The sequence below is a fragment of the Drosophila tropicalis genome, unplaced genomic scaffold (genome assembly GCF_018151085.1).
Source record: "Drosophila tropicalis isolate 14030-0801.00 unplaced genomic scaffold, ASM1815108v1 contig_805, whole genome shotgun sequence".
NCBI lineage: Eukaryota > Metazoa > Arthropoda > Insecta > Diptera > Drosophilidae > Drosophila > Drosophila tropicalis.
This window is the reverse complement of record NW_027173295.1, coordinates 1,162,542-1,183,206: the sequence shown is the minus strand read 5'-3', so window position 1 is coordinate 1,183,206 and position 20,665 is coordinate 1,162,542. Positions and strand designations below refer to the sequence as shown.

The window sequence follows — 20,665 nt, the reverse complement described above, 5'->3', positions numbered from 1 at the left end:
ATGCAGTGGGCGGCAAACTTGAAGCATCGGCAGGAGCAACAGCAGCGGCATCAGCTGCATCTGCAACCGTACAGCTGACAGGAAATTCAAACTAAGACGAAAATTCTTAGAGCAAGATTGGGCGAAGAGGCCGAAGAAGTGGCTACTTTAGAGCAAATTTAAGATGATATATCCGAAAGGGAAATCTGATTGTAATGCACCACCTGCCGTCACGTCTATATATGTACAAATGTATATTCACTATGTACGTCTATGTATAGACAACGCTTCGGCTCGTTGTGTAAAATTGAATTTTAGGAATTTTATATTTTCTAAACCGAAACGAAGATATATCGCCAAAAAGAAAAGAAACAAAAATGGAAACAGAAAGAACAGCAGGACGACAGTAAAAAAATGGGATCAACAAAATATATATACATATTTTTATGTATAACACCAAAGATCCTGACATGAAAACAAACAAACAAAAAATACAAACTTGAAAAACATATTATTAACGAAATTGTTATATACTTATCATAAACAAACTATTTTTAAGATCAAAAGAGAAACTAAAATTAAGTTCAAAGTGAAAAGAAAATCAAAGTAATTAATTGCTTTCTTTTTCCATTTGATAGACATAAATCGCAGCATCCTCTATATAGACATTATATATAGAAGTAATCAATATATATATATATATATATATATATATATATGTATATAGTATATATGTATATGTGTGTGTGTACATATTCATATACAATATAATAATGTTGTGTTAGTTAATTGTTTAATCCAATGTAAAAAGTCAATACAAAAAAAACAACAAAATAACAAATCGAATGTGTTTGTTTGCTTTTCAAGACTCTTTGAGACGATTTAAAGAACTTAAATAATATATAAATACAAGAAAAGAAATCCAATTTACAAAGAATTAACAATCACTACAAAAAAAAAATTTATATATATAACATAATAATTATTAAAAAATTTTTGCAATTAGTTTAAAGCAAATTTAGACATTAAGTTATTCATACATATGTATACATTATACTTTCTGTATAATAAGGGCCAAGGCTAAATTCGGCTTGATCGAAATTTTTTATACACTTCAGAATTGTTTTTTTTTGCGATTCTCATCAACCATCTTTGTTTTTCTTGGTGGTCTGAACTTTTGTAAAATTTTTTTCGACATAGTACATATCTAATGTTTCTATAAAAACAAAGAAACAACTATAACAAAGCTAATATTCTAGTCCGATCTCAGTGGTTATATATACTGCATGCAGCTTTATCTTAATCAAATGAATGTTGATGATAAAAAGGCCAAGAGAGACGAATTGTTGACTCAAATTTTTTTATATATAAAATGTGAAAATAATTACACATGCATATACATACATACATATATATATATATATATATGTATATACATATATGTATATACATATATATATATATATGTATATTAGTAAACATAATACATAGAATCCAAAATTTTAAATGAAGTGTATAATTTGTGAGAGACAAATGATTCATATTATTAACTCATACAACTTGTATGTGTGTGCGTGTTGAATATGCTTTAAGATGTGCTCCATAAAATATATATGGTTAAGGTCTAGGATCTACCGAAGACAGCATTCTATTAAACAAAAAAGAAGACATCCTTCACTGCTCCAACACTCACACTCAAAAAAGAAAAACAAAACAAAAAGTCGAGTTCAAATTTGCTTTCTCCGTCTCTCACTCCCTCTCTCTGTCTATTTCACATGCATCATGTTGAACTAAAACATTTCTAGCTGTTCATTTCTAAGTCCGTTGTGAATGCAACTAAGCCTTAATTACTAAGACTTCACATGAAGACGAATGGGTGCCGAGGGGGGTAATATTTTATTAACTATATTGTTGTATGCTAAGCTTTTTGCAACAATTTCTATGACAATTTCAAAACGAAAATTCAAACGCAACAGTTCTATCTGTTAGTTTGTAAATCTCAGAACAGTAGATAAATGTTAGTTAAACTAAATAAGACCTTTTATCTGATCATGTGCAATTTGAAAGACTGAGGACGAGAGACAGACTTGGCTTGACTCTCCTTCCCTTATCTTGGCTGAAACGGTGAAAATCCTCCCACGTACATTTTGGGGGATTAAATCATTTATTTTTTTTTAGTCATTTAATACCTTTTCATTTACACTTAGTTTAAGCATAAATATAATTGCAATTATACACGAAATATATCCAACTAGAGATCCGTGGTCGGAGTAACTGCGAGATCACAAGATTTATATCATTTCCCCTTCAAGAAGCGGGAAAATTTTGTTTGTTAATTAATCAGGTCTATTATTATTATGAATATTATCATAAATACATACAAATAAACATTTTTTTTATTTGTTTTGTTAAGTAATTTAAAACTTGTTTTAATTTTAACAAATTTTTTTATTATCAATTTTTTTTTTTTTACATTTTGAACCTTGCATGTTCAAATTGAGTATGAGATGTAAGTGTATGGAAATTGATGAAATAAATTTACAAGAAAAATAAACATTTATTTCTAAATTGGCTTTGCAACTTGTTTTTGATCCTTACCCTTGCCCCTGCCCACCTGAAATTCTTAAGACAAAATAAGGAAAGAAAAAAAAAAAAAAAAAAAAACAAACGACATATTCGCATCTTTGTTGGATTTATTTGTTTTAAATAAAATAAATTAAATAAAAACTCATGATGTACATTTCTTCTTTTAATTTGATGAACAACAACCAGAAAAACAAGAAACAAATAAAAAAATTTATATATTAAAGTTGCCTTTTAACAAGTTGCCTTAGACAAATAAAAAACAAAACAAAACAAAAGCAAAAACTTCACAACAAGAACAAAAAATTTAAAACGCAATAATTAAATATTGTAAAAGTTGTATACACAAAACAAAAAAAAAAAGTATTTTTTAAACAAAAAGCAACAGCAGAAAAAGGTTACAAAAAACAAAAGAAGAGAAAAGAATTGTAGAAAACGCATGAGTTTTTATTAATAAACAACAAAAGCAATTCGTCTTAGTTTAAGTTAACACAAATATTACACAAATATTATTATTATATTAACCCAAACCGCAACATTATGAAAAAAAAAGGGGGGGACAACAAATTAGTTTTAAATTCTAAAAAGTCAATATCAATCAAATGGCAAGAAATTTAAAAAAATTTTATAAATGTGCATACATATTTGCGTACGTACGTATGTATGTATGTACATAGATATATGTATCAAAATCTATTTCTATAGTACAGGGTACATTAGATAATACTAAAGAGTGTGTGTGCATATGTAACGCTTGGAAGAAGAACAGAAACTGATTGATTTAATCTGATCAATCGCATATAAAGTATATCGAGCATAGAAGGATAAACAAACAATTGATTTACTAACTATTAAGTCACCAAAGTTTGTATATAATTATTTAAAAAAAAAAAAAAAAAACAAATGATTAATACGATTAAAATAAAGTATTTCGTCATACAAGTTACTGGTTTGGTTTTTTTTTTTTACCAGTTTCCAATACACCAGTTTCTTTTCTACCTTTGTCGAGCATCGCAGATTTAGTTTGAGATAAGTAAAAGGTATGTTTAAATTTATACCATTTGTCAGGGTAGTTTTTAAAATATTGTAAATTTTTTATAGTCTAACCAAAACAAAATATACGTCTAATTAATCAATTTGCATTAAGAATGAATACTTTCAACAACAACTAACGAATTTGACTGAAAAAATATGCGTACGTAGTACATACATATACGTACATACATACATATATGAAAAGAGATCGAAAACTGATAAGTCTTAGTTTAATCCTTAGTTTAGCATTTCAAATAGGTATATTTTGATTTAAAATATCTTTTCACTCCAGTTATGCCCATTTCAATACAAACAATATAACATATAAAATTATTATAATTCATTTTATTAACACAAAGAGTTAACTTAACATTGCATTTGTTGCCTTAGTTAATGTTTCCTCTTTTTGCCCAGCTTGGATTTCGATTTGGAGTCACCTTTTTTGCTGGAGGATCTTCTGCTTGTATAGTTTTTGCTATTCGAGCGTCGTTTCTCTTCCCATTTCATTTGTTTATCGGATGATTTGTCCTTGTTGAAGACAGCATTGCTGGTGCCCTGACCCTTTATCTTGCCCGTTTCCTCAAGGAGAGCGGAAAAGTCATCGGCAGCGGCAAACAATGATGACATATCTGTGTGGGGTGACAGCAAGTTTAGACGAGAAGGGATGATAAATATTTTGTTGTGAGATAACTTACCATTGCTATGCTTCAGTTTCTGGGCAAAGCCACGCTCATTTAGCATGTTGGCTGAATCTTTGCGTGATTTTTTCGTCTTGGGTGGAGCGTCGTCATCATCGTCTTCGTCGTCGGGACTCTCAGGTGCCTCACTGGAGTCGCCATCTGAAATGGAGCCTTCATCATCATTATCATCGTCATCTTCGTCTAGAGGTTCCAAATCAATAGATCCCGTCTCATCGTCAGATTGATCCTCTCCATCTCCTGCAATTTCATCATCTTCGTCGTCTTCATCCGGAATGGCATCATCACCCCAATCATCATCAATGTCATCCATATCGTCGTCTGCCTTATCGGCAGCTTTCTTTTTAATTTTCTTATCTTTCTGTTTGGATTTGTCTGCTTCCATTTCACCGCCGAGTTCTTGAAGGAAATTAAGCTCATCCTCCTCCTCTTCAGCGTCGCCACCATCCTTGAACTTTTTGCCAAAGTACCCATCCAGATACGCCTCAAACTCATCATCACCCACTTCGCCTTCTTGAAGGACTTCGCCAGCCCCACCGTCTTCATTTTCATCCGCTTCATCCTTATCCACTTGATCTGGTTGCTTTTGCGTCTTGGACTGGGCCACCAGATCGGCTTGCTTACGTTTGTGTTCGAGGAAATTGAAAATAAACATCTCATCTTCCGTGCAATTGGTCTTGGTCAAAGATCTCACTGATTTGCCCCGGGAACCAAATGCCGTGTAACGTTTGTGGGCAATAGCAGTCGCCTCTGCAGCTGGTTGTTGCTCCAGTTTCTTGGGATTTTTAAAGGCGAAACGTTCCAGAAAATGTGGTAGACCAAAATCCCGAAGAGGATCACCATAGTAATCAATACGTTTTTCTAAAAGGCAAGCAAATTTCAGTAAGTTAATCTAATAAATCAATGAAGTCTGACTTACGCTGAAGAATCTGTTCGGCAAAAACCTGGACAGTGGGATGATAATGTTGACGCAAGAGCAACAGCTCATTGCGAAGGGCGTAGCCAGCTCCGGCAAAGGCTGGCACACGGTGATACGGATCATATTTGCAGGAGTCAATATTTTTCACTTTGGACTCGCTTGTGGCGGCGGTGGCGGTGGCCACACTGGCATGATGCCAAGATGAGCCAGCTTCCGTTTTAATGGCCGGTTTCTCCTCCTCCTCTTCCTTTTCCTCAGTCTCTTTGTCTTCAGCATCCTTGTAGGTTTCCTCTTCATCATCGTTGCCAAACTTATCCAAGTCTAGAGGAATAAACTTGGCATTCGTTTGATGTCCCTCCTCCTCTTTTAGTCCACTACCAGGCACAAGTTCGCGACGCATGCGTAGCAATTTGTGAAGAACTATGAGGCAACCGGCAGCTATGTGAGGAGGAGCATACAATGACAATTGGAGCAGACGTTTCACAAAGGCCTGTGCCCTGGCCACATGGTTATCAATGTGTATGGCCCGATGAACTATGTGCAGGAGTTGGGCTGCTGTCTTGCCACCCACATTGATTAGATTCAAATCCAACAATTTCACATACAGAGCATTATAGAAACGATCAGATTTCTCAGTTTTCACCGTGATCAGTTGGAGGAGCAGGCCCAGGGTTTGGACAGAGACTCGAATGTCGGCCAAGTGAACCAGACGATAGACAGTATCCTGCATCTCCTTATTGAGCAGCTCACCGTTACCATCTTTGGCCGGCTGAGCCTCCACTATGGCCTTTTGGAGGCATCTTAGAATGGCCTGCATGGTGCGATTATTCACCGCTCCTTTTTGCACAAGAACCTTGAAGAGGGCAAAGCATATATTTACCAATTTGGTGCATACATCCGATTTACCCGATGGCGCTATGCTGGCCAGGAAGCACAGGGCAAAGTGTTGAGCCCTTTCCGAGATGTTATTACGAAAGAGTAGCTTTTCCGCCTCAGCAACAATGACGCCACACATATTGGGATGCCTGTGGGCCACCTCGCTGAGATGATGCAATGCCTTAGAGGCGATTTTGGCAGTGGGATCGCCCAGTTTATTGATTAACATGGTTAAGAGCATTTGCTCCTTCTCAGGGGCATAGGACAGGAGTTTGGCTCCCGCTACTATTGATGAATTCTTATTGTGATCCTGACCAGTTTGCAGTCCTTGCATTAGATTCTTAAGGAACTCGTGATACTGATCCTTCAGCTCGTTCTCAAAATACCAATAAGAGTAGAGACGACGTTGCTTCTCCTTGCTAAGCGTCGTGTCTTTCTTCAGCTTTTTCCAGTCCGCTCCACGCGTATGAATAGATAGAAGTTTCCGTTGCGGTGGCAGCAGAACCTCTTGCCACAGATCCGTGAGCACAGCAATGACTTCATTGCTGGCCTTATTGGAGATCTTGCAGAAGCCGATCAGAGTGGAGAGGGCTTCCAGATTACCTAAGGGATTGCTGGTGACCAGCAAGGCTCCAGCGTTGGCACGATCCTTGGCCGTACCCTTGTGCAAGGCGGTTTGCAGCCAACGAGCATCCGTCGGATTACGTTTGCTGTAGATCGATTTTTCTGCTTCAAAAGAACTCTTGCAGAGATTAAATAGTTCCAGTTGCTCGGGTTCCTTCATATCTAAAAATTCATCAGTCGAAGGATAGTCGGGATGCTGGAAACGAAGAAACCTATAACTTTAGTTAACTTAAAGTTTTATCAACTTACCACGTGATACCACTTTTTCTGGGAATCTTCATCTTCCTGTGCCTTAGCTTGGTATTTACTGTGCTTCTTAAACGAAGGCTGTTGCCCTTCCGTCTCGGAATCGGTATCTGAATCGGCCGAGCCGACTTTTTGTTCCTCGCCATCATCATTGAATTTAATGCGTTGCGATTTCTTTGTCTCCAGTGGTTTCTTCTTCAGTGGTTGCTGTTTCTCCTTTTCCTCCACAATGGAATCGCCATCTTCACCAAATTTAATCTTTTGCGGCCGCTTCACCTGCTCCTGACCCTGCCGCTGTCCTTTCCCATGGTTGGCTTTTGATGGTTTAGTGTGGCTGAAATCACGAATTAATCAGTACGCAAACATAAATAATAGTATTTTGATCTCATTTAGAAATTTACCCATTTTGTTGGAATTGCTGTTTCTTTTGATCTTTCAGATTCTGTGGTTTGTTTTGCTCTTTAGATTTGTGTTGGGGTTTGGCCAGTGCTTCCCCTTCATCATCAAAGATTATTTTCTTATTCTTCAAGCCGCCATTAATCTGTATGCCTTGAGCTACTGCAGCCGGCATGATTCCAATAGATTAATATATGTGATTTTCTAGCATACAAAATAAAAATGAAAACCATAAATTCAAACTGCACGTGTAGGCAACAATTTTAGACAATCGCCCCGAAACGTAAACAGACAGCTGCCGTCAGTGTTGCCGGACGATTCGACTGCCATAAAATCGAGATGTCGGGGGATACAATCGATAGGCAGCAATTTAAAACTGTTTGTATTGGATAGCTATTTACAATTTGGAATCACGTTTATTTATTAGTTTTAGGTAAAAAAAAGAATTTTTCAGTCATTGGTCTGACAGATTAGGGCTACGCTGCGCTTCACCCAGTGTGAGGCCTTGGCATGTGTGTTGAGCAGCAGCGGCACCACATAATTCGTTGAATGTCCTGTCGTGGACAGAGTACCCTTGCGTTCGCCCGTCTTGTATAGGGGACAGCGATAGCGTGAGCCTTCAGTCAGCTCCATTATTAGCACCGGGCGGAAATAGATAACTGGCATTGCATAGATAAGTATCTTGGGTAGCTGCTCAACCAGTAGACCTGCCTTCCAATCCCAACGTGCACCCTCCAGGTATAAACCATTGCAATAGACACCATCGTCCGGGGGCAAAGGTTTGGTATCCACATTGAGGACATCGTAATCGAAGGTTAACGTGTCGATCGGTATCTTATATTTGCGGGCATAATTCTGCATGGCACCCGTGAGGAAGGCTTGCGTGAAAAAGAAACCGGATAGCCAGAAAGTCGGCGGTTTGCCTTGACGATGCCACTGATGTAGCCAATTGAGTCGTTTGTACAGATCCTGGACATAGGAACCCAACGGCTTGAGACAGGGATATGATTTTGACATCCATTTGCTGGGTATACGATTGAATTTCATGGCCGTCATCACGTTCTCCAGATCGGGCGTCATAACAATGATGCCCTTAATGGCCATCGCCAGATCTCGGCAAGAGGCACGTATTTCCTTTTGAAGTTTAAGAAAACGTTCCATTTCCTGGACAACCACGGTGTTCATAGATTCATTATAATCCACAGGATATTTCTCTGCCGCACCCTCGATATCCATATCAGGTGGCATATCCTTCTCAATCTGTCTTATTGTATCCAGTATAAGCTGTTCGGCACTTACTCCAGCCCCAGCCGTGCCAGCCGCCTCGGTGCCCAGTAGCAGAATCATGGAGTCCAGCAGAGTTTTGGTCGTCTGAAGATCACGGGTTATTCCAGAATTTGCATGCAATCCATACACTTCAGGCGGCGCGAGTGAAGGTATATGCTCCTCCAAATACCGCAGAATCTCACGATGCTCCGTCTTGCGTGGCAGTATGTAACGGTCGTCGGTGGCAAAGCGATAGCGATTATCGGCCACCACCTGTGGATTACAAAAGTCGGCCAATATTGTAACAATGGCACGACGATCCCAATTGTCAGTCACACGACCACCATAATTACACTCACTCGTCAGATACGAGATGGCATCATAGGGCACATGATCGTATTGATTGAGTAACATCTGGAAAAGAGAATAATGTGATTACGGATAAAAGTTCAAAAGACTCCGACCTTTACTCACACTCAATTGCAGCACAGAAATCTGCAAATCCGACTCGTTGAATCCGTAGGCAATATTCCAACCCAGTGGTCCGTATTTGCGTCGCTCTTGAACAACTGCATGGAAGAAACAAATGCCATAGAGTAGACGAGTAAAGGCACGATCTTGCTTGGGACAACCGGCATAGAATTCGTATTCATTAATGGGTTCCGAGTTGTAGGAACGCATTAGATTCTCCCTAAGACCAGTGGGTGGTTCATTGGTCATTTTCACACTATTCTGAAGAATGGTGACTGGAAACTGAGGCGTTGGATACGCTGTCAACCAGATGCGGAAATTGGCTGTGGGAAAAACAAGGTACAAGTTAATCCAACTAGATAAAGTACTGCCTCGCGCTTACGTGTCGTATTGAATGTGTCCATATTCTCCCAGAGATACTCCAATGTAGGCATCCATGATGCAGCCAAATGACAATTTTGTAAACAAACCCAATAACCCATTTCCTGGGCATTCTTGATGAGTGCCGTGGCAATTGGACCCTGTCCCTGGCCCAATGATATACTTTGGAATGTCTCCTCCTGACCCATCTTTTCGGCAAATGCCAGTAGAGAGCCCAAAGGATCGGCACCCGGCGACAGGATGAAGACCAATGGTGTTAGAGCCGTCGAATCAGCATAAGATTTCGAAATATCAAACTCTGGCGGTGAGACATAGGCATCTCCAATGGTTTTCGCTATGAAATTCCGTACGCCCAGAAACACAGAATCGGGTCTTAGGGCTTTCAGTACAATGATCTTTTCAAATGCCGTCGTCTTATCCTGCCAAGGCGCCGGCAGTGGTTGCAATTCGGGGAGGCGTGATCGTAGATTGCTTGCCATGCGCTTAAATTCTTACGGAACGAATCCACAATGCCGATCAACTCTTTGAGCTCTTCCAGACGCAATATATTTAACCAAACGGTCTCTGTAATCCAACTGGGATCGGGATTAGAGGGTATATTGGTTGACTCTTTCGCGTTAGTCACCAAATGGGCCAAATGATGCATTTGCACTTGGCCAGTGCCCAGGAGAATGCGTGCCGTCAGTATGAAGGAGAAAAGCAATTTATCCTTTTCGAAAATCGATCGACAGACATTATTATATAGATTTCTAGTGAAACCATCCACCAGAAATTTAATGCGTCTGGGTAAATCTTTTGATTTGTTGGCCGTCTCAATGGAATACATATATAGATTAATATACCAATTCAGAGAGAACTGATACATGGGGTCTATATTGGGTAGATCGGTAATAGAATAATATAATATGGACGAATGGACGGCCACCGGCTTATAGTTCAAACGGAATGCATCTATTTTGGCTGAAGTATCCTTGGCAGCTTCCTGCTTCTCCAGTATATCCTTGGACAGAGTTTTCGATTCGGCTAGAATCTGAATGGCAGCTTCATTCTCGAGAATATCACCCTCACTGGAGGTTAGGGTCTTGAGAATCATGTTTTCGGCATCGAGCAGAGCTCCCTTATTGGCTGCTGCCTCCGTGGTTAGGGTAATGCGTAATTCCTGTAGATCGGGTCGTTCCTTGGCCACAACAATGCTCAGCAATTGATCCATGAGAGCCGTTTGGGTTAGAGCGAAATTAATGACCGTCACCTTGTTGAAGGTCTCGGGCAGAAAGTGTGGATTACGCAAATTGCAGGTCATATACAGGCGAAAACTGGCCGACACGGGAACAACAGCTTCCCCAAGACTTATATGCTTGACGCCGCCCTGAATGAAGGTCTGATGCATTAGGATGGGATCCAGAGGAACTTCAAGCTCTTCCTGAACATTCTCAATGATAACCGGAGTGCCGTATTCCATGGCCTCGGCAATGACTTTCATATAATTGCCCTGACTGAATTTCACACATTGTAAGCGATTTTTTCGTTCCATATTCTTAAGCCAATTATTCGCCTGTCCTTGGGGATCGATGAACAAACTGTAGCGACTAGAATTGGCTGAAATGATGGCATTCTCGCTGGAGAACTCATCGTTGGGTAGTCCGTCTAGTTGCCAATTCTGTATGGTCACATCCTGGCCAAGAACCGCTGTTATTGAGTACGTGTTTGAGCACGGTATGGCTAGGGCAGTAACCTTGCTGAACCAATCACGAACGCATTCAGCTCGATATTGTAGATTAACTGCTGATAGATAGGCTATAACGCCACATGAGATGAGCACATCGCCGGGCAAATGATCGTACAGATCCTGTAGATCTTCGGCCGCTTTATTCCAACGTGACTTCTCACCTCCGAGACCACCAATGAGAGCTTCCGCCCGTAACAATTTATTGCGACAATTTTCGGCATGTTCCTCGGTCTTTCGCATTTCGGCGTTCGCCTTATCCAATTCGATGTTGAGAAGAGCCACCTTCTCTTCAAGAGCAGCGGCCAAAGCACGCTTCTCGGCAAGGAAGCTCATTGTGTCGGAGTACTCTTTCTCGGCAGCAGCCAATTTGGCTTTCTTGGGTGCCACCACCTTGGCCACCTCGTCGTACATGTCCATGGCAATGATCCATTGACAGAGACCCTTGGCGGCACTAGACGCTTTGGCCACAACCTTTGGATCGAAATCCTTGTTGGGTATAAACTCTTTGCGTATACGCTTCATAATTTCTGGTGGAATGTTATCCTTATCGAACTCCTTAAGAGCCGGCAGAAAATTCATTTCGCCCAAAAGTCGCTTACTCGGACCCCAATAGTCCTGAACCATTTTTCCCGTCGAGGGATCCGGAATACGCTCCGGTGGTATTCCCTTAATAACGCACACTGCGGCCATGACTAGTTTAATCACCGGCGGAGGATTCTTCATTGACTTGACGAGTGTAATATCAGCCGGTTTGAGGGTATTCAGAGCAGCCAGGGCATCTTCCAGCACCGGTATGGCCTTGGCCAAATCCTTTTCGCACTCGTTTTTCAGAACTTGGGCAGCCTCGGCTTGCACTGAGGCCACTTCCTCGTCTCGTTTGACCTGTTCCGCAGCGGCACTGGCAGCCAGAGTTTCAGTATTGATCTCCAGCATCATTTTGCGGGATGCTTCTGCTAGGGCAACCAGTTTCGGTTGCAGGGCATTGAGATCCTTTTTGCATAATGGAAATGGCAGCAGCTGCATTGGCCAACGTATCCAAACCACCAATATAACGCATTTTGGCGAACATGGTCTCACTCTGCTTGCGGGCGATGAGTGTTTGAAAGGAACGGATTAGCTCAATGAATGATGCATTTGTCTGATAGATGTGACGATTTGACATCTGACAGAAGGAGCGGGTGACACGAGCAGCTGTCGTATGGAAATACTGACATGTATCCACAATTGCCATTTTAATATCCTCCGAAGGGACATTCACATCCACCAGCGACATCTTGGCAATCATTTGTAGGGCGTCCTCAGGCCAACTGTCGTACCAATCGATGGTGCAGCAATTTACCAGCGAGGGGTAGAGACGGACGCGAGTTCGCAGAGCATCACCAATGGGCGAAAAACTGAGAACCACATGAAGCTTCTGTTTGCAACGATTCACAAAGAACGAGAAGACCTGCAGCGGCGACACATCGATATTACGATTTCCGCCCTGGGCAGCTAGACGGACCATCTCCAAGACTTCCTGTTTCTCATCGATGGGAAAGATGTTCGGCACTTCGCCCTGATTCAACAAGCAATCAATATCCTGGAGAAAGAGTTCCATTTTAATTTGATTCTCTGTTATCAGGAATGTCGTATGCTTATTCATGCCACCGGCCTCTTTGAGAATGGCCTTGATATCCTCATGCCAGTCATTGGCTCCATAGTTTTTCGTTATCTCCGGCTGGAAGAAAGAAGTCTGCACCATATTGGTGGCCAACTTTGTCAGCGACTGACGTCCTGAACCGCCCAAACCAATGAGCAGAGCACTGGCTCCCTGAATCGAGATAATGCGACAAATACGATTCAAATGCTGCAGGGCGAATGTGAAGAGGGTGATGTCCATTTTGGAACGACGTGTCGAATTGTAATCTTCCAGACTAGTCGTCGCTAGCTTATAGAAAATTTCCATACTGGGCACTTCCTCATAACGTCGTTCATCCGGCACACTATCCTCATCGAAGTAGACCCCAAAGAACACACTATTGGCAGCCTCAATGGTGAAGACTTGCTCTTCGCCCTGCACCTGACTGCAGTACTTGTCAAAGATGTTCTCCACCTTGTCCTTGAAGTTCGCCTTGAGGCATTCGTTTAACTTGTCGAACATCCACTTGCGATCGATGTCATCGACAAGGCGATCGTAGAAAACTCGCATTGCCTCGTGATACCAGACACGCACCAGCATCTTCTTATCATTGACGGACTCTTTGCGCACCAAGGTACAGCCGGTTACGACGCGGGAAATGTCGCGCAAATTGAAAATGTAATGTGACTTTGCCGGTGTTGCTCGCACTTCCGATTGAACACTCTTGTATATGCTCTGTGTGGCACTCACTATCTGATTCGTTACCAAAAACACATCCTGTGCATGGCCAGCACGTCGAAAGCCATTGAGTGCCACATTAAGGAAAATGCGAAACATAGTGTCGTCACTAAAGGTGTTAATCGAAAAGACATTGAAATGGTTGAGAAACCGGGCATACACATCCTGTCGACTGCCGCCGGGCAGACCGCAGGCAGTTATTATCAGCACATCGTTAATCCAAATTTTAGAACTATCCCTCAAATCGTAGACATGACCGTAATCGAAATACTGACGCAGCAGCTCCAACGGAGGCTGAGCTCCATAGACCTCCTTCACGGGCATATTCATATCATCGACAAACAGGACACTCTGCATACCTTTGGGTGGGCCATAGATGCCACGTTTCCATTTCTGAAGTTTCGATATAAGCAAGTCCTGTGTCTGATTGGCCGTTATCATTACGGTAAACGTTATGAATCCCGTCTCATACGCTTCTACATCCAATTTGTTCATCAAATAGTTTTGTATATAAACACTTTTCCCTGTACCCGTTGGTCCTACAAGGAGCATGCGTTTCTTGTGCTCCACATGCATCTTTAGAAGATGCACATATCGTGCCGTATCCACAGTGGGTACAATCACTCCAGTCTTAGTCTCCTCGACATCCATTCGTTTCGCCAATTCCGGCCAGTAGCGCCAAGTGCCACGTTGCTTAAAGACGTAGACATAATCAACAATAAGACCCTCAGCTGGTGGTGTCACTTCCATTTTACCCAACGTGGCCGGTGGACTCGATTCGTCACTATCGTATATCTGCATATGTATACAATGTAAAGAGGTAATGGCATTCACAAGATTTAATTTTCTTCGGTGCTTGACTTACCTTTCTTAGAAAAACATCAAACTTTTCCCGAGAAAGGGTATCCAGGACACCACCAACTCCCCAAACCAAGGCGAAAAGTATTGCTGCTTGAAAATAGAACGTCAAATATTTTTGATAGTCCTCAGGATTCTCCTCGATTGCTTCATCTATCAACATGTCGAATAGATCAAATGTAGTTCTCAGACAATTGAATTCTCCCGGCTTAATGAACTGGCTGCAGTGGCGTCGAACAAATGTCTGACACTATATAAACAGAGAAAAAACTTTATGGTGTCAGATAACAGATAGATTTCTTTTCAAACTAACCGGAACTAGGAGCCATTTGAATAAAGACATCACATATTCAATGTTCTCCTCATCGGCCCAACGGGGATCGGCTTTTTTTAACCAAGTATTGGCAAAGGAAAGCCAACCCAATGTAGACGGCTCCATATAGATCATGCCACATCGTGAGACAGTGGCAGGAGAAGCTTGAGCCAGATCCATTACCTCGAACACCATGGACATTTCATTGGTCATGGTTATGACTTCACCACTGGTGAGACACAGTTTCTTATTATCATCTAGCACAGTGTTCATGTTCTCAATCCAAACTGCATCAACGGGACCATCAAAAATTACCTAAAGAGAGAATTGATACATATATCAAAGAAAGAAAGCGAAAGAGAGAGAGAGAGATAGCGAGTAAGAGGGGGGAACTTACCCATTTTCTATCTGGTGTCGGTGTCATGGCAAAATCACGAAATATTTTGGCCACCAGACCATCTGTCCACTCGTATGATATGGGATCAAAAGAGCCATATAATTGATTCATGGTAATCGATTTGGGATTCATGATCCCCATCAAAACGTGCTGAAAATAGTTACTCTTGCTCGGCTCTTTGATCTTGAGAGCCGATAAAACCTTGGCCAAAACCTGCAGAGTCTTCGATTTGCCAGACAGCGGTTCGCCTACCAACATAAAGCCATGCCTCACAATGATCATCTCGTAGGTCTGAATGACTTTGGTGAGAAATGATGGTGCTGGCTCCAGTACCTCCTCCTCGCAGACGCGATTGAATTCTGTTTCAATTAAACTGTAATCGATATGGGGTAACTGAATGCCTGGGAATATATCCGAGATAATGCCTTCAAAGAGGGGGACATCGAACGACAGAAATTTTGGTAGATTGACATCAATTAAACTTCGCAGTAGAAGAATATCCTCCAGTTCATCTGGATACTGCTTCTTAATATTGCCACAGGCAGACAAAACAGTCTTCACCGCACGCATGCCATAATCGTAGTGATTCTGACTGGATAGCTGCTCCGAACAGAGCCTATAGGTAGTCACTATCTTCACTGCCAATTTGCGGGCATCGACAAAACCATAGGAATAGAGAGAAATCTCGCCAATCATGGCATAATCGGGCACCATCATGGCCACCGAGCGGAATAACACTTTCAGATTATCTGGCAATTCCGAACGACCCGCATAGCCGGGATTCATGGTGATACAGACATAACAGGCGGGGTTTAACAACAATTCCGTTCCCTCGAACATAAACTTGGACACATTCGCTCGCACCGCTTGTATGATGAGCAAAATCTGTTGAGCGACCACCGAAAGTACTTCCAATTCAATACGATTGAACTCATCGAAGCAGGCCCAGGCACCGCACGAGGCGAGACCCTTGAAGAATTTACCCATGGCCTTGTAGTCGAGGCCATCGGAGCAATTGAACACTTTGCATTGGACAGCCAATGCCTTTGCCAGATCCTTGGTGGTCTCTGTCTTACCAGTTCCGGCCGGTCCTTCGGGAGCTCCATTCAAATGCAATTGGTAGGCTCCCACCAAAGTGCGATAGCAACGATCTGTAAGCGGCGTGATGACCAATCTATCCGAATTACCTAAATACTCATTGGCAAAGGGAACAGTGGCATTGATAATCCTAACCAAAGTCTTATCCTCTTCCCAATAATATCGCATCTGGGCCAACCATTGGAAGTCGTATTCACTGTTGATCTTCAGTCGTATCAATTCTTCGGTCACATCTTTGGCATGGACATCTATCACAATCAAAGACTTGATGGTAATGCGATTGAGATTACTTATACGTGGGGAACGCACCAGCGTTACAATATCGTTCAGTTCTTTGGCCAATTCCTGAAAGAAATTCAACATAATTGTCTGATTGCCGCCCACAGAACGACGTAGACAGGTGTGCACTCGGGATGCCCAGAAGACCTGCGAAATGGCAAGTACCACCATTTGCGGCCACTCCAGAACCCATTCGTGTCGCTTCACCGTCGGATAGTGATTAAAGGAGAGTTCATTTTGATTTCGCACTGCCTTTAGCATCTCATCCTCGACTCCAATCAACCATTTCTCTACACTGCCTCCAGCTGCCGCTGTCGACACTTGTTCAATGAACTCAATACGTTCCTTGTCGCTGCTTATCATGGCCAGCACATTTTTGCTCTCATCAAAATCGAGACTGTTGATACCTTCGAAACATTTGCCCAAATGTGGTAGGACACGGAGCGGGTCTTTCGTCTCCGATAGAATCTCGAGCATCTCATCATTAGCCAGAAAAAAGAAACGCGGAAAGAACAAACGCTTCTTCTCCAAATAGTTGCTAACACCCGTTGAGATATCCTCCAGAAGTTCATTTGCCTTTTGCAATGACTCGAGAAGACCAACAGCAGGAGCGGTTTCCATTACAAGGGGTTGCCTCAAAACTAGGCCCATGTTCCGTGTATAAGTCTGCTCGACAATGGTAAACAGACGCCCCTCCTCTGGCATCTGGGCCACAATATCCTTGGACGAGAAAATGGGCAGCAAATAGAGGAAATTCGCTTGCACTTTACCCCACTGATCCAGAGTTTCATTCACACGCATTATCTTTTCATACCAGGCCCGAACCTCCTCCTCACAGGGCTTCATAAAAGCCGATCCGCGCATGGCCAATGTTTTCAGTATATGATCATCGAGAAGGGCCTGTATGTCATCCAAACTAGAGAGTATTGTCACTCCTGTCTCCTTGTACGGACCTGTTGGAAAGATCTTATTCTCCCATTCCTTGATCATGGCCTGTAGATTGTTCCACAATTGCAATTCCTTATTGGCACTAATACTGATTATCTCAAACTGATCCAGTATATCATCGAGGCCAGCATTCAGAATTTTGCGCAGTGTAGTTCCTGCATCTGGGGTTATATCAAATCCAGCTATTTCCGACATTTCTTTCCAATGACGTTTACGTAGCGCTGGATTACACATGGTATTAACAATGAAGACGCCAGTGGTGAAGTCCTTAATCGATTGAATCATCGAGGAGCAAAGGCGCAGTGGCACTGGATGTTTTTCCGGATCGGGATCTTCTGTTTGTCCCTAAAAAGAATGAGGAGCAGAACAGATGGTAAATCTTCCCTTGAAGTAACGCGTAAAAGATAAAGACTTACCTTAAATTTGCATACAGGATTCTCAATGAGATCCTGTTTGATTTTAACACGATAATATTTTTGATTCTTCTGAAACTCCTTGAGATAATTATCCGTTGTGGTTTCCACAAATTTAGGTTCCAAATACTCAAAGGGTCCATCCTGCCAGACATTCAAATAGCGCTGCCAATCGATGCAGCATCTACCAAGGAGGAAAAGAATAAAAATACAAATTACTTTCAGGACTGAAAGGAAAATTCATACTGTAAACTCACTTCATTAGCTCAGCGAAGGGATAAACAAAACTCTTGATTACCTCCAGTGTAGGATATTCGGTTTGGGCGATTTTAAATAACTTCTCCTCCTTGTTTATCCAGGCCACATAGTCATCGAATGTTTTCAATTGATCAATGAAATTCTGTAGTATTATATACGAATCACGAAACTTTTCCGGCCTGCTCATATCATCAATTACAGCCAGCTTGGGCAGCAATTCCTCAATGTCCATATTGAGCTTCTTGACCACCTCCTGCAGATGCTCCTCGAACAGAAATTTGTATTGCTCCTGCTGTGAGGCATTGTAATCGCATATCTCGTTAATATCCTTGATCCAGTTGATCGTTCGTATGGTAAGATCAAAGTGATACTTTGACATTTCAGTTAACTCGACAATATTCGTGCCCACTTGAAGGCAATATTGTATGCGATCTGTAAGCTCGGCCAGCTTCTCCTTCTTCACATAGATCATGTAATCGGCGCTTTCTAGCAACTCTTCTGTGGACTTTGGTATCTCGAGGGCATTATATTTAATCTTTTCAAACTCGGCACATATTTCCTCCTCGGCCTTGATGTGCTCCTGTATGATAATCGATGTGATCTCGGCTATCAAATTCTCGGCCAAAGTCCGCAAAGCCGTAATGGCCGGTTCATTATGGATGACAGCCATTATGAAGAATTCCGTTTCCGGTTCACTACGCAACTTATTGATAAACTCATAGTACACATCGATGCGGGCAAAATATTCTTCGAATTTATGAGGTTCAGCCAAAAATTTGGTCAGCTCATCTCGTTCTTCCCATGAGTAGAGGGCATAATATTTATTGCGATACGATTGAATATAATCAATTACTTCCGTATAGGATCGAGCAATTGTATCCTGCACCTCATTGACCACATCCTTCAGGGTATTATCATTCATTTCAATCTTCAGATAATCATTGGTCTGGGAATACATTGCCAATGTGGTAAGATTATCCACCTGCGGCTGCAGCGATTCCATGCGATAGCCGACCACTGAGATTTCTGTTGCTATCTCAGCGAAAGTTCGCATTATGTTAAACACATTGGGTTTGGTGTCCAAGTCCCCAGCCAGATCAACCCACTCCAGGGAGATCCTGAAGACGGGCATTAGTCGTGGGTTGGAGCAAATACGAAACATTTCTTTAAACGTGCGTAATTTCATGTTGTTCAGCTCGCGATTCATTAGACCCTCGAGAGCGCCCCAAGCACGTTTCCACTGACCCATGGGCATCACTCGCTTTCGCAACAATTTGCGCAACACCAACACCAACTTGGTATACCACGTCCATCTCAGATAGGTGTTCACCTTGTCCAGCTGATTCTGTATGTATTTGCGATAGAATTTATACGAAAGAACTTCACGACCACCCAAACCCATCTGAGTTTGCTGGCTACTCATTATGCTGACATAGTGGAAAATGCACGCCAATTCAGGTAACTCTGTCACTGATATGCTTAGAACGATTCGCATGGGTTGCTGCAAAATCAACAACTTCTTGGCAATCTTCCGACGATTCTCCACATACGACTTGTAGTTAGCCGTTTTGCCGGGCCGCTTGAAATCGAAATCAGTGCGGGGCAGCTCAAATTTTGCGGCATCTTCATTGGAGAATTCCGGATGTCGTAGAATATTCTTCATGCTATAGATTTTCATCAGACGATCGTATTCGTCGTGCACATCCTTCATATACTCTTCCACCAATTCGGGATACTTTGTCTTCAGACGCTCTGAGGCGAAACTCAAAATTTTTGCCTCTGTTTTCCGTAACATTCGAGGTACGACAATTTTGCGCACCTCTCGCCGCAAATTGTCCACATAGTGGGATTGGGGCAGGGGTCGTATATCCGGATCGGCCGCCCAGTGTTTACGAGCTATTCTCACCTTCACATCGGCCGCTTTCTGTTTGAGGAACTGAAAATGACGTCGCTCATGCACTTCCGATATGTGGAATTTGAGTAATGGATTCTTCATATACGGCTCATTGTCATATTTTGTAATATCTGATGGTGGCCGATGCATGCGCTCGAGCTTGCGGGAATACATGATGGCATCTGTGATCCGAGTTAGCGGTTGCTCCGTGTAATTTGAGTGAGGAGAGCCTGTGACGTTTCTTGTAGAAGGTTGCTTAGAATTCAGATAATTGACAATTTATTTTCTTTTTGTTTTATTTGACGTTGTTGTTGTTGCTAAGGAAACTTGTTTTAAGTTCATGTTGAGGTTGGTTAATATATTTATTTATCCCGTTTACCAGGCAACGACAGACGAGTGACGACGAATAAAAGCAAAGAAGCCTGAGTACATTTGGAAAAAAGGTGATAAATAAATGTCACCGCTGGATTTGTTCGCCAACTGATCACAATTTTTTGGCAAAAATTGCACATAGACTGCCTGATGATGAAGTTTATTATAACTATTTTAAATTTTAAATTCTACACAAACATTTTAAAATGTTCAAAGATGTTTCGTATTTCCTTGGAGTTTTGTTTAATTGTTCGCTACAAATTTGCAAAATTAAAATTT

At 41.7% G+C, this 20,665-nt stretch overlaps 2 protein-coding genes across 2 annotated transcripts; both read right to left on the bottom strand.

Moving 5' to 3' along the window:
• Nucleotides 1-3,922: 3,922 nt before the first annotated feature.
• Nucleotides 3,923-7,650, bottom strand: Noc1 (Nucleolar complex protein 1). The gene is made up of 5 exons (XM_068293876.1): nt 7,362-7,650; nt 6,964-7,294; nt 5,215-6,910; nt 4,293-5,156; nt 3,923-4,226 (listed from the first exon to the last, which is right to left on the bottom strand). The coding sequence occupies exons 1-5, from the start codon at nt 7,529-7,531 to the stop codon at nt 3,988-3,990; spliced, it is 3,300 nt and encodes a 1,099-aa protein (XP_068149977.1). The 5' UTR covers nt 7,532-7,650; the 3' UTR covers nt 3,923-3,987.
• A 97-nt stretch (nt 7,651-7,747) lies between these two features.
• Nucleotides 7,748-20,298, bottom strand: Dhc62B (Dynein heavy chain at 62B). Its single transcript, XM_068293939.1, is given in 10 exon segments — nt 7,748-9,036; nt 9,097-9,416; nt 9,476-9,919; nt 9,922-12,193; nt 12,195-14,351; nt 14,422-14,664; nt 14,728-15,042; nt 15,125-17,794; nt 17,866-18,046; nt 18,120-20,298. Coding segments are annotated over 10 exon segments (11,901 nt in total). The 5' UTR covers nt 20,189-20,298; the 3' UTR covers nt 7,748-7,806.
• Nucleotides 20,299-20,665: the final 367 nt, after the last annotated feature.

Bases quoted from the DNA above. Each gene is read 5' to 3' on its own strand.
- Noc1 (XM_068293876.1), bottom strand. From the start codon at position 7,531: ATGCCGGCTGCAGTAGCTCAAGGCATACAGATTAATGGCGGCTTGAAG. The intron at 6,911-6,963 runs GTAAGTTGATAA...CTTCGTTTCCAG, and splicing joins AGAAAAAGTGGTATCACGTG to CATCCCGACTATCCTTCGAC. The intron at 4,227-4,292 runs GTAAGTTATCTC...CACCCCACACAG, and splicing joins GAAACTGAAGCATAGCAATG to ATATGTCATCATTGTTTGCC.